The following is a 14,629-nucleotide window of genomic DNA, read 5'->3' as shown; positions in this document are numbered from 1 at the left end:
TCGTTCAAATGACTGCCAAGACTGGCTTTACAGTAGGCCATTCGATCAACCCAATTTTTAAGCACATTTTCGATTGTTTGAGCTCCAATTTCATGAATGGCAACTTCGATTTCGTGTTTTAAAGCATCAATCGTCTCTGGATGGTTCGCATAGTATTTGTCCTTAACGGCTCCCCACAAAAGTAGTCCAACGGGCTTAAATCACAGCTCCGAGGCGTCCAATTGATATCGGAATTTCGGCTGAGTATTCGGTTTTCAAAAACGATAGCCAAAAGTTCGAGTGTAACTTTGGCAGTGTGACAAGTTGCACCGTCCTGTTGAAACCAAATGTCTTCCATGTCATCCTCTTCAATTTTTGGAAACAACTCGTTGAGCATGTCACGGTAACGCTCGCCATTTACTGTAACCGCGGCTCCTCGCTCATTTTCGAAAAAAAATGGCCCGATGATGCCGCCATACCAAAAACCGCACCAAACAATGACTCGTTGTGGATGCATTTGCTTCTCTACAGTAGCGTGTGGATTTTCTGAGCCCCAAATCCGACAATTTTGCTTATTGACATAGCCACCGATGTGAAAATGAGCTTCATCAGAAAAGAAGAAGAAGACTCACCAGTTTGGAAATAGGTTTTCAATATTTCCCAATTTTGTTCAAGCGTATAGCGTCCCATTTCGTAAATGTCAAACCTTTAAGTAAATTATGAACACATTTGACATGTCATTTATGTTACCATTCTCAAAAAATTAGGTGGTTCAAAAAGCAAACGCTATATGGCCCCCACCCTGTACAATTCATATAATTTGGAAAAATTGTTTGAGTCAAAAAGCAAAAATTATATACCACTGGCTGTGACAGTCATTATATTGTGTTGGGTGTGGCCACAGCGTATACAGTGAGCCAAGGATATATATACAAATACATATAATTGTCGCTTACACCCTTTTTGGGTATTTGGCCGAGCTCCTCCTCCTATTTATGGTGTGTGGGTCTTGATGTTGTTTCACAAATGGAGGGACCTACAGTTTCAAGCCGACTCCAAACGGCAGATATTTTTTTTTATGAGGAGCTTTTTCAAGTAACCAAAAAAAAATGTATATGCATATGTATGCTTATTTAACAATTCCTTTGAATGTATGGGTTGAAAATTTCATTAAGTGTAATAGAAAAAATTGTCATTACTGGAAGCAAACAACTAACACATATAAATAACTTCACATACAAATTATCAAATAAAAAAAAAACAAAATAAATAATTGGCGCGTACACTTCTGTTAGGTGTTTGGCCGAGCTCCTCCTCCTATTCGTGGTGTGCGTCTTGGATGTTGTTCCACAAATGGAGGGACCTACAGTTTCAAGCCGACTCCGAATGGCAGATATTTTTATGAGGAGCTTTTTCATGGCAGAATTACACTCGGAGGTTTGCCATTGCCTGCCGAGGGGCGACCGCTATTAGAAAAATGTTTTTATTAATTTTGCTTTCACCGAGATTCGAACCAACGACCTCTCTGTGAATTCCGAATGGTAATCACGCACCAACCCATTCGGCTACGGTGGCAAATAACAATCTTGCTAATGGCTGGCGCACTGTGTACACTATGGATGTGACAGTATCAAATATTAAAAAAAAAAAATTGGCGCTACTTCTTGTCTCACTACCTTCCTAAAATACTTAATTTCCCCTTAAGGTTTCATTGTTTTCAATTTCTCCAACAATATTATTCACAATCATCATATTATTATTCATGAATTCAATATTTTTCCTTCTGCAATGGGGTCACACAATAACACTCTTTTTCTTAGAAGGCTCCGAAATATCAATTTGAGCACACCAAAGTTTCTGGCTTTTAGTTGTCACTTGTTTTAGTTTCCCTGCGATATTTGTTACTAAGTAAAACTTTAAGTGCACCCGATCTCCATATTGAAACATCGCGAGTAGTTCCACCAAATCGCGCATTACAATTTAATACTTTTAAATTTCCGCTTGGGAACACTCAATAGTACCTATCACTCCTGGGAAAGGGAATTCAACTTAAGCTTAAACGGAAAAACTTATTTTTCCCTCACTGCTTGTATGTCTTCAGCTGATTTGGAAATTTTACGTACTTGGATGAATCTTTGTCCATATTTCCTTTGTGAAACATTTGCCAAAAAGTCTTGTCCCACTGATCGCTGGTAGCTTTCTGAAAATAATGTGGATTTTCTTGAAACTATTTACTAAAAAAATGTACAAAGCTTTATTCTCCTTGAATGAAAAATGTCAAAGTAGAAAGAAATCACAAAATTTTGGGAAATCCATTTACCGCTCTTTCTCGCATATTACAAAAAAATTCACTCAAAAATAAAAAATATTGAAAACGACGAAAAAAACGATTCTATTGACCAAAAGTTGCCCGGTCTGAACGCAGTCTAAGCGTAAGAGCAATAAATACAACCCTGTAGTTCAAGCATAAGCATTTAATTCCCCACATTCAGCGTTTTCAACTCCTTGCTCAAAAGTAAAGTATTTTTAACGAAAGTGTTGAATTCATTTTTAACGAAAGGTGTTGAAATTATGTTTTAACGAAGAATGAGAAGAAAACAAATTATGAATTGAATGGCGTTACTGAAAGTGCAAGGCAGAAATTTATTGTCAAAAATATAACCATTATATCAAAGTTTACATAAATTTGCAAAAAATTGACGTGAAAAACATAAGAGTGTACCGTGCTGCCAATCACAGTGGCGAATGTAAAGAGACGCGCCGTGAATCGAAAGTGCCAGCATTCTAGCGGCGGTTTTGTGTGTGCGTGCGTACGTATGTGAACTTTTTATTTGGGAAAGCGAGGATTTTTGGTTGTCGACGACAACAGTCAGCGTATGCAAAACGGTAATAACCATAAAGGTGGTAAATTTGTTTTCCTCGATTTGTAGCTGAATTTGGCCTGGTTAAAGATTGAAGTGTTGTAGTGTATATAATTCACATTGTAAATTGTTGGCGCACGACCGCGCTGTGAAGTGTGCAACGGGGAGTGATTACGATATGCACCAGATCGCGTTATACACGCTTTGCACAAATTTCGATTTCTGTGCTTAATTTGAATACTCTTCATTTAGTTAACGATTTGTGATTCATGATAGTGCATTTCTTGAGCCTGTGTATGGTGCATTTGCAGAACACTTAGAGAATTTTTAAACAGTAGCACGCGCAAGTGAAACGATAGCAGCAATAGCCGCTATGGCCACAGCAGAAGGAAAGCAGGCAGGCAGAAAAATGTGAGCCGTGCAAAGAGGCTGCGTTGTGAAAGAATAAAAAGAACAAGAAGCAGCAGCACCAACAGAGCTGCTGAAGACAAAACGGCAAAGAGGGCCAACAATAAGAAGCAAAGGAGTAGAAGAGTGAAAAAGTTGAAGAAGTGTAGAAGGAAGGTAGGTGAAGAGGAAACAGAAGAAGAAGACTTTTAGAATGAGAAGTAGCCATAGCAGTAGCAGCAACAGCAATTATTGTTTTGAGCCAATACGAGAGAAATTTCTGTAGAGCATTCAATTTATCTGTGGATTTAAACTATTGAATCTAAAGAAATAAATGGCTGAGTGAAAAATATCAATAGTTTAGTCGTTGAACCAGCAGCAGCCCATGGCTGCAGGCTGCTCGATAAGAAACCAGCAGTGACGCACGGGATGTACCCAGAAGTGGATGTGACTACTCCGGCTTCCAATTCGACGGTGATTTTTAAACTACGTAGACAAAAATTTTATAAAATCAAAATCTCGTTTCCGGAAATGTACAGGTGAGTGCAATCCATTTTTAATACTTTCGATTTGTCTAAAGAGTTCGCTAAGATGATAGAATTGTGTACAAGTCGAATGAATTCTCGTAGACTAGCATATTTTTATACAAATTAATCGATTCACTTCAACTTAACTAACACTTTGTCATGTTTATTTTCCTCCAATTGAAATCCTAATATCTAATCAAAGTTTATTAATATCTTTCAGATTTGGTGTGTTCCGACATTCTTGCCCTGCTTTCCATTGTAACTCATTGCATTGCCATCTCATCAGCCAACAAATATATTTAAAGGAAACTATATTGCCGACAAATTTAGTGCACTGATATGCGATATTAAAATTCTGTGGCGCAAAGCGCTTTTATAGACACTAGACATACGAAATTAAGCACCTGATTGTGCATCCAAATGTGCCATTGCACCAATTACTTAAAACGAAGCCAATACAGAAATCCGCCTGCTGTAAGATCACTCGATTCGCAATACATTTGATTACCTGGCGGCCAGTGGTAAAAGAAATATTAGAAAAGCAGAAAATTTTGTAACCAACTAATACCACTCGTGGCTGCTCTTCAAAGCGCCCTTACACTTATAGAGAGTAGGTGCGCACATACTAGATATTTTCTTTGCGCCTGTGAGATAAAAAGCCGTCACCATTCGGAAGAAAAATACTACGAATATGACCCACCATCTCGGTATGGCTCCATATCGTTTGACGGGTCCAGCGGGTGGGTTATGCCCACCTGATTTCAAGCCGCCGCCACCTACGGATATAATCTCAGCGCCGAGCAATCCGAAAAAGCGACGGAAAACATCTAATGCGAATTCTGTAGCTGCGGCTGCAGCTGCAGCGGCGGCGGCATCGGCAGCGGCCAATTCCATGCAATCACAAGCACCGCCCACACCTGCAGATTTGTTACCACCGCCACCAATGGGCGGTTTTGGTGATACCATCGTCGCATCAAATCCTTTTGACGACACACCGCCTAGCATGTCGAGCAGCAGCATGCCCAGCATGAATCATATGGTTGGACCAGGACATTTCGGTCCAGGCGGTATGGGCGGTCCACATATGGGTATGGGCGGTCCTCATGGCCCACCACCACACATGCATCCGCATATGCACCCACATCATCCCGGTCCACCGCATCCGCATCATATGGGTGGTCCCCCAATGCGTGGTATGAGTCCGATGGGAATGGGTAGTCCGATGGGCGGACCTGGACATCCAATGGGTCCCGGCGTTGGATTACCACCACACATGAATCATGGACGAGCTGGAGGACCCATGGGCAGTCCTATGGGTGCAATGGCAGCAATGGGAGGCATGAGCCCCATGGGAGGCATGGGAGGACCGAGCATATCACCGCATCACATGGGCATGGGCGGTTTGTCGCCTATGGGAGGTCCGGGGCCTGGCCCCGGTCCCGGACCGAACGGACCACGTGCAATGGGATCACCGATGGGTAATGCGCCTGTAGGAACGCCAGTAGGCCCACCAGGAATGTCTCATGGGCCTGGTCAGGGTTCGCCTATGAATTCAATGCCGATGGGCTCGCCTATGAGCAACGCGATGGGCAGCCCACTGGGTCCCCATCCTCCACATCATCAGCAGCAAGCGCAGCAGTCTCAATCTCAACCTCCGCCGCATATGAACAACGGTCAAATGGGTCCCCCACCTATGCACAGTCCTCTGGGTAACGGTCCGACGAATCATAGTCACTTACCGGGCGGCCCAGGACCCGGACCTGGGCCGTCAGGACATGGACAACAGCTTGGCGCCAATATGATGGGTCCCATGGGAGTACCCGGTAGCGGTGCTGGTCCAGGTGGTAACTCACCAGCTGGTGCTGGACCAGCAAATAATTCGAGTAATAGTAATAACAACATTGCGAACAATAGCAACAACAGCAATACTAACAATCAGAACCATCATCTCTCGCCTGCAGCGCGTATGGGTGGAGCGCCGTCTCTGACAAACGGACCTATGCCACCAGCTTCCTCATCAGCAACGACAGTGACGTCATCGGCGTCGTCCATATCTGTACCCACATCTTCACCAGCGCCAGGCGTTAATCCGGCCATGTCCCCGCTACATACTTTAAGTGGGAGTGGTAGTGCAGGCCCCGGACGTAGTCCGGGTATGTTAAATAATGCAGGAACAGGACCCGGTCCAGGGCCGAGTCCATTGCAATCACCTTCATTGGGGGGTGGCGGTAGCAGTGGAAACATCGGCGCTAGTCCAATGGGCTGTGGTGCGGGTGGCAACTCAACAGGCCTCAATATGGGACCAAGCAGCGGTAGCAGTAGTAATAGCAGTAACACAAACAACAACGGGCCAATGAGCGCGCCCGGTAGTGGGCCAATGGGTGGCCCAATGCAGCAAACGTTGAATGCGAATGTTCCTATGCAGCAGCAGCAGCACCAACAACAACAACAGCAACAGTCTATGTCACACGGCGGCACCGCGAGTATAGGACCTGGTGGTCAAATGCAAATGAACAATAACGGCGGACCGGGCAGTATGGTCTTAATGCCCGGACACGGACCCGGTAGTCAAGGACCCAATTCAGGTCAAGGCCCGACGGGTATGTGCGGGGGTCCCAATCAAATGCTACCACCTCAACAACCACATCTTGGCCCGACGCAACAACAGCTAATGAATCATCCACACCACCATCCCGGTCCTCTGCCACCACATCTGATGGGCGGCGGGCCAAACGCACATATGCACGGGCCTGGAGGCATGATGCCACCACACATGGGCGGCCCTGGAGGACCGAATCATCCACACCCACCGCATCACATGATGGGAATGCATGGCGGAGGCTCGCATATAGGACATATGGGAGGAGTGCCAGGACCAGGCGGGGGTAGTGGACCTGGAGGCATGAACGGACCACCCCATCCACATGGACCTCATCCGCATTCGCATCCACACGGACCGCCACACACGATGGGTGGGCCCAATCCAAATATGTTCGGTCCTGGTGGTCCAATGGGTCCAGGCGGACCTATGAGTGGCCCGATGGGCCCAGGCGGTCCAATGGGTGGACCTATGGGCGGTCCAATGGGTCCCATGGGTGGCCCAATGGGTGGCATGAGCGGACCGAAACCGATGTCTATGGGCACTGGAAAAATGTATCCTCCTGGTCAACCGATGGTTTTTAACCCACAAAATCCAAATGCGCCACCGATCTACCCGTGTGGCATGTGCCACAAAGAAGTGAACGACAATGACGAGGCAGTATTTTGCGAATCCGGTTGTAATTTCTTCTTTCATAGGTGAGTAATTTAAAAATGATACATTTTCCAATGAACCACGCCTAATAATAACGAATACAATTTTATTGGCAGGACGTGTGTGGGTCTTACGGAGGCGGCCTTCCAAATGTTGAAGGATGAAGTGTACGCGGAGTGGTGCTGTGACAAGTGTCTGTCTTCCAAGCCAATACCAATGGTGAAATTTAAGTGTTGAAATTACATACCGAGTTCGCACTAGAGTGTTGGCAGAGAACTTAAATGACAGGCAGAAACATATAGGGCGTCAAACTGACGGAGGTGGAACGCACATATGTGACCGTCAATAAAGTAAAATGGTTGTTAATGGTGCCGATAAACGTTGAGAGAAGGAACAACAAGGACACGACAAACAACACCAATAGAAAATAATAAATAAACTAAGTTCGGTTAGTGGCAGCGATAGTGAAAATTGTTGACAGCACCTGGTACGCAATGTGCGACCCATTGAAAAAACAAACACATATACTATATATACACGCTCACACACAATCACGTAAACACACTACTTTGTATAAATTAAAGTGAAATGCAAGAAACTAATTAGATTTAAGATTTAAAAAGCCGTTTAATAACAAAATAAATTGAAGGAGAAGTAACACAAAACAAAATTGAGAAAAAGTATTGATGAAAATGTGATGCAAAAAGGCGTACACAGCTCAATAAGAGTAACACACGCGCGCAAGCGCAATAAAGTCGACCGAACCGGCGAAACGAAGTTGGGAGAAAATAAGTTCAAATCGGTGCAAACTAAGTTTAAGCTAGAGAGAAGAGCTGAATTTCCCACGGGCATATGAGGCCCTGGTTTGAAAGAAGCCGCAACGTCGCTGGTAGACATTTGCAGTACACAAAACGCTTTCTACTAATTTTCGTCTTTCATTATATTCCAAATATTAATTTTTCTTCGTAGCGCAGGTTTTTAATTATTACGAACGGAATTCACTTACAACGAGTCGGTATAACTAATAGAAATTTATTTCAAGCGAAATTGTTAACGAAATTCAATTTGGAAAAAAATAATATATATTGTATACGTGATTATTTGTTTGAATGTTTCAGAAACTTATTTAAATTAATGACCCAGAAGTATGTGAGAAACGTTGAAAATTTTACATTTCAACTTATTGCGGAATTAAATAAAGCTTTTCTTTTTAAGGAAATTTTTTCATAATTTGGAAAATACAATTTTTGAAATGTAATACTTTTTTTTTTACTACGAAGTAAGTAAATTATTAATTAAAATTTACGGTTGGCAAACTTTTTAATTGCATACAACGGTAAAAAAAACATTATTCAAATTGTACTTCATTAAATTAATTTTATTTGTATGCAATTAAAAATTATAAAATACTTTAAATTGAAAATTATGTGTCTTTAAAAATGTTTTTGTTTGAAAATGTCAACTATCTAATTGGCGATCGGAAGCGGTCAACTTGTTACAATATTTTGTGCAGCAAAAACTTGAGGAAGGCTCCACCGCTTATTGCTGCCTTGCTGTGTGTGTTGCGTTTTACATTTAGATAATTTTTATTTTACGATTAAAAGATGGCACTATCGCACCATCTTTTTTTTTTCTTTATAGTTTATATTTTTTTATATCTTATTTTCGTTCACCCTAGTTTCATGTTTGTGTGTATGTACTTTTTTTTGTTCAATTCCTATCGGTAATGTATGATAACACTGTGAATCAAAGAAGTTTCACAGAAATGAAAAATATAAATATAAATAATTTTATAAAAAAACATATGCATGCATAAGTCGTGAAATGTTATAATAGCAACATAAAAACAAAAACAAAACGTTAAAACGAAATCATAAATAATTATGAAAAAATAACAGCTGTAATTGTCGAGTTGTAAAATTTACTAACTAAAAAATTAACATAGACTTAGGTTATATACATACATATATTATACAAAAAAATTAAAAATTTAAGTTTGATTGATGTAAAGCGAAGCAAATATTATGCAATAAACGATTAAAAAAATTAAAAATTTGAGCGTAAACAAAAATATGCAAACACAAAATGCACGCAAACAATGAATAAACAAAGAACCTAAGTAATAGATTATATTAACTGGGAAAGCCAATAATAACGTGAAATAAGCAGTTGTAACAAATAAACTAAAAACACAAAAAGAAACAACAAGCAACAATTAAATGGACTTCTTTTTAAATGTTATCGCAAATAATACTGAATAAATAAAAAGTAATAATAGAAACTATAAAAATAGATGAGAAGAAAAAAATTAATATTAAAGCAAAGAAATCATAATATAGAGATATTAAACAATAAGTTATTTATAATTAAATAAAATTTAAAAAAAAAAACAACTTCAATAAATACACAAAAATAAAAAATTACTAATACCTTCTTCCTTATTTACAAATTTCGATTTCAAATAGGAGTATGCGGGAGCGATTGGCACCCGTCAAAACTACTACGACTTGGATGTTTCCTTGTTTAAAGCAGCTCTCAGCAAATTTAACAGGTGCTTTTAGGTGAACAGAGAACAGACCAGCAGTTAAGTAATGCAAATGTCTCGCTAATCTGAGCGCAGGGTTAGTTGTTGTTGTTGTAGCAGCTTAAACATACATATACGGGGAATGTTGCTGAAGTGGCCGGATATAAAATCCGGGTCGTTCCGGTTACGTAGAACCGACCCAGGGTTAGTCCACCGCATTTCTGTTGCAATGCAATGCATTGTTTGCCCTCAAATCCTAGACCAGTTCTGCATTGAATTGCTGTAGCGGCGTCAAAGGTTTCCCACACATTTGTGAGGATTTCTGCTGAAGTGACAGCACTTGGCCGAATACAAATTGGGGTAATGAAGAAACGACGGTCATGGGAACATCGACTACTCTGTTACTAAATCTGAATTGTTCTCACTTCAGGGGTTATAGAAATAGTTAGAATTTTCAAAAAATCGATTTTTTTAATATAATTTATTTTTTTCTTAATGTATGTACATATCGTCCCCTTAGTATAACAATAGCCTATGCGCTCATAGGCTATTATTTTTTGATTGAATTTTTGGATTCTCCATCGTCGATTTTATATGTGGTCAAAATTTTGTCAAATTCTAGTTCCACAAAGTGGGTCAAAACGTCAGTCAAAAAATAATAAATATTTACAGACATAACGAGATTTGAGTGAGGGCTACTTTCGACAAAAAGTTTGAAATTCATTTTCTCAAAACATCAAAACATTTATAGGCTATTTTAATACTAAGGGGACGATATGTTTATGAATACACGAAGAAAATTTAATATCGTTCCTGTGTTTCAAACTTTAAATGCGTTTTTTCTCAAAATGGTGTTTTCAAAGTATGTGACCAACATTACTCGAAAACGGCTAAACCGATTAGTCCAAAATTTTAAAACGAGATTCTTAGAACACATATATATTTTAGTATTTAATCGAAGATTTGTTCTCAGTGATAATTCTTTTTTATAAACAATTTAAAGCCGAAATTTTGGTTAAAAAGCGTTTTTTTTGTGTTTTTGAGAAACCTCTATTTTGTAAAAAAAATTTATTTTGCTTATTCCTTCGATTAATTACTAGATCTAACATTACTTTAACGAAATCTGTTTGGTTTTTTAATTTCAGAGCATCCAGTTCAGAGAAATAGTCGTTACCGCAAAACGTCTTTTGTGAGAGGAGCTCCCCGGAGATCAGCTGTAGCTTCTTTCCAAATAAATATTTTTGCTAATACTAAGTCTTAACATACAGTTAAAAGATAACATAATATGTGTGCAAATTTTTAGATCAATAAATTTAAAAGTTTTCTCAGAAAAAAATTTGGAAAACTCGCTTTTTTCGGCCTTCTAACTATAGATAACTCCTTAAAGTAGCTGTTGGCGGTTCAGTATTTCTAGCTGAATTTTATTACTATAATTGAATAAATATTTATAAGAAAATATTAAGAGGCTTTTGACTTTCAGTTGACGTCAAGAAATAAGGATATATACAGGGTGGGCCATGTAGCGTTTGCTTTTTGAACCACCTATTTTTTCGAGAATGGTAATACAAATGACATGTCAAATGTGTTCATAATTTACTTAAAGGCTTGACATTTACGAAATGGGACGCTATACGCTTGAATAAAATTGGGAAATATTGAAAACGTATTTCCAAAGTGGTGAGTCTTCTTCTTCTTTTCTGATGAAGCTCATTTTCACATCGGTGGCTACGTCAATAAGCAAAATTGTCGGATTTGGGGCTCAGAAAATCCACACGTTACTGTAGAGAAGCAAATGCATCCACAACAAGTCACTGTTTGGTGCGGTTTTTGGTCTGGCGGCATCATCGGGCCATTTTTTTTTCGAAAATGAGCGAGGAGCCGCGGTTACAGTAAATGGCGAGCGTTACCGTGACATGCTCAACGAGTTGTTTCCAAAAATTGAAGAGGATGACATGGAGGACATTTGGTTTCAACTTGTCACACTGCCAAAGTTACACTCGAACTTTTGGCTATCGTTTTTGAAAACCGAATAATCAGCCGAAGCTGTGATTTAAGCCCGTTGGACTATTTTTTGTGGGGAGCCGTTAAGGACAAATGCTATGCGAACCATCCAGAGACGATTTATGCTTTAAAACACGAAATCCAAGTTGCCATTCATGAAATTGGAGCCCAAACAATAGAAAATGTGCTTAAAATGGCCTACCGTAAAGCCAGTCGTGGCAGTCATTTGAACGATACTATTTTTCATTCATAAATGACAATGTTCAATCTTCAAAATAAAATAAAAAGTTTGAAAAAATATTGATTAGTTTTTTTTATAGCCGATTCAAAAAGCCAATTTTACATGGCCCACCCTATACATACCCTATGATCAAAAAGTACCAGGAAGGTGATGTTGACTGTCGATTGCCAAGGCGTAGTACACCATGAGTACCTTCCATCGGGCCAAACAGTCAATAAAGAATATTATTTATCCGTTTTGAAGCGTTTGAGAGATGCTGTACGTCGCAAACGGCCGGAAATCGCACCGATTCCAAATTGTGCTGGATTATTTGACCAAACACCGAGTAAATACCGTTCAAGCACCGTGTTCACCTGATATGGCCCCGTGCGACTTCTTTTTGTTTCCCAAGTTGAAGTTACCACTTCGTGGAAAGAGGTTGCAGTCGATAGAGGAGATCAAAGAGAATGCGACGAAGGAGCTGAAGGCCATCCCTTCGTTGGCCTACCAGGGGTGCATGGAAGACTGGACTAAACGTTGGCACATGTGTGTTGCTGCAGACTGGTCATATTTTGAAGGTGACAAAATAAATTTGCCTGAAATTTAACTTAGCTTTGTTTTATCTAAACATTCCCAGCACTTTCTGAACATAGGGTGCATAAATATACATACACTGTGACATATACATACTTTTCTAACCTATTATAGAAACTTTTTTAAACATTCAATAGAGTTGTTTATAAAAAGCTTTCGCGTTTTTGAGAGCTGCCGACGTAGCTTTAACTTTTTAAAAATCGAAAATATAAAGCTTTTCAAAATCCAATTTTATTCTAAATATTACTATTGATAGAAAAATCCAACTGAAAGGTGTTTGATCGAGATCCGCGACCGATTTGTAGCACGCGTCTTGATGTTCCACAAATGGGAGCTGACCCTGAACGGCAAATGGTTTTTATGAGGAGCTTTTTCATGGCAGAAATACACTCGGAGGATGGTCATGGCTGCCGAGAGGCGACCCTTATTAAAACAAACTTTTTCTCATTCTCACTCATCATTTTGGTCTTTCATGCACGGAGACTCGTACTGTCAATTATAAAATTTCTCCTCCACAAGTTCGAACGTTGCTTCGCTTGCATGTCATGTAACGTCGTATTTTTGAAATTCCAGTTCAAATTAATCGATGTTTTCGCGTTCTCGCTAACGAACGTCGGTTAAAACCGTCATTCGTAACTTTGTCATTTGCTCAGGCATAAAAATTGGAGAAAACTCTCCTCGGATATGGTAATAAAAATATTATTGAAGCTGATTTATAGTCGAGGGCCGAAATTATTATAAGAATTTTCTTTAAAAAATTCCTTATTTTCACTCTCTCTCTTTACATCTCTCACCTATCTGATCTATTTACAGTTACGTCACGGTATTGTTTGCTAATTTTTCGACTTGGATCTGCGTAATCTTGTATTATCTTGTCAATGGTCTGCGGCAACTATTTGTGATGGGTTAATTTTGGCTTTGGCAAAAACGCTTAGAAGTGATCCAAACGTTTTATGAAAATGATTGTTCTACAAGAAGTGCGTTGCGAGCATTGTACATCGAGCGATGAGGCACATTTTCACCTAAACGCATACTTTAACAAGTAAAACTTCCAATTGAAGGTATTGGAAATCCGCATGTCATTAAAGAAAAACCTATGCGCCCACAACGATTCACTGGTTGGTGGGGTTTTTGGAATGCCGGATTCATCAGACCGTACTGATACCGCTATCGCTGTTATCGTGACATGATAACAAACTTTGGATGGCCTGAATTAGATGACATGGACGTGGACAGTATGTGCTTTCAACAGGACAGTGCACTTGCAATTGACCCTATTGCGAACGAAGTTCCCAGGACGCATTACCTCGCGAAAACATTGGAATTCTTTCTCTGGGGTTACGTGAAAAGCATGAACTATGCCAATAAGCCCGAAACAATTCTAGAGCTGAAAAACGAAATCAAACGCGTGTTAAACTATATTCACCCCAAACTAAGTCAAAAAGTCATAGTTAACTTTGATATGTGCTTCCTCTTTCGCCAGAGAAGTCTGGTGGGCATTAATAGGATATTATGTTTCATATATAAATTCCACAGACAATAAATCATTGAGAAATAAAAAAAATCATTGCGACAAGTTTTGTTGCGTTTTATTAAATTTTATTTTAAATTAAAATTTTAACTTCAATTTTATTTTATTTAAAAAATGTTTATTTTATAAAATAAAATGTGCGGTCTTATTGAATCACCCTGAATATCTTTATTGTGTGGAAACTCCGTCGATTGTGACAGAAGCAATGCGATATCAGCTCCAACCAGCAATTCCATTTCCTCTCTGTAAAATGAGTAACCGAAAACCTGTCTCTCTGCCACCACTCAGTACGTAAATCGCTCTGAGTTTACGACACAGTTTTGGTGCTCACACTCACAGTTGTTTTCTGCTCAATTTGTATCCTACGGGCAACGGAAAAGGACTACGAAACGTTGGTGAGTGTGAGCACCATTACTTAATTTCCGGGCAATAGTTGGTGATCCTTTCCATGGCAACCCAGTTGCTAATTATATATATAACGGGTGATCAGATTGGAGGTAACATACTTCTTCCAATAGGGTTTTTGGCGCCAATGTAACAGTGAATGGCGAATGCTATCGCGCTATGATAGACAACTTTTTGATGCCGGAAATTCAAGCCCATGATCTCCACAACAGGTGGTTCGCACAAAACGGCGCTACTTGCCAAACAGCCATACAATTTATATCTTGTCTCGCATCGGGGCATGGCCAGATCGTGTGTTATCACACCCTTGGACTTTTATTTTTGGGTTATGTAAAGTCTAAATGCTT

At 39.8% G+C, this 14,629-nt stretch overlaps 1 protein-coding gene across 1 annotated transcript; it reads left to right on the top strand.

Moving 5' to 3' along the window:
- Positions 1 to 2,565: 2,565 nt before the first annotated feature.
- LOC128865787 (protein pygopus) lies at positions 2,566 to 9,130 on the top strand. The gene is made up of 3 exons (XM_054106139.1): positions 2,566 to 3,766; positions 3,975 to 7,051; positions 7,124 to 9,130. The coding sequence occupies exons 2-3, from the start codon at positions 4,446 to 4,448 to the stop codon at positions 7,242 to 7,244; spliced, it is 2,727 nt and encodes a 908-aa protein (XP_053962114.1). The 5' UTR covers positions 2,566 to 3,766; positions 3,975 to 4,445; the 3' UTR covers positions 7,245 to 9,130.
- Positions 9,131 to 14,629: the final 5,499 nt, after the last annotated feature.

This window comes from Anastrepha ludens, chromosome 2 (genome assembly GCF_028408465.1).
Source record: "Anastrepha ludens isolate Willacy chromosome 2, idAnaLude1.1, whole genome shotgun sequence".
Lineage (NCBI taxonomy): Eukaryota > Metazoa > Arthropoda > Insecta > Diptera > Tephritidae > Anastrepha > Anastrepha ludens.
Note: the sequence above shows the minus strand (reverse complement) of the source record. Positions and strands in the feature narration are given on the sequence as shown.

Excerpts from the sequence above, each read along its gene's own strand:
- LOC128865787 (XM_054106139.1), top strand. The coding sequence starts at position 4,446 with ATGACCCACCATCTCGGTATGGCTCCATATCGTTTGACGGGTCCAGCG. Across the intron at positions 7,052-7,123 it reads TGTAATTTCTTCTTTCATAG|GACGTGTGTGGGTCTTACGG; the intron begins GTGAGTAATTTA and ends TTTTATTGGCAG.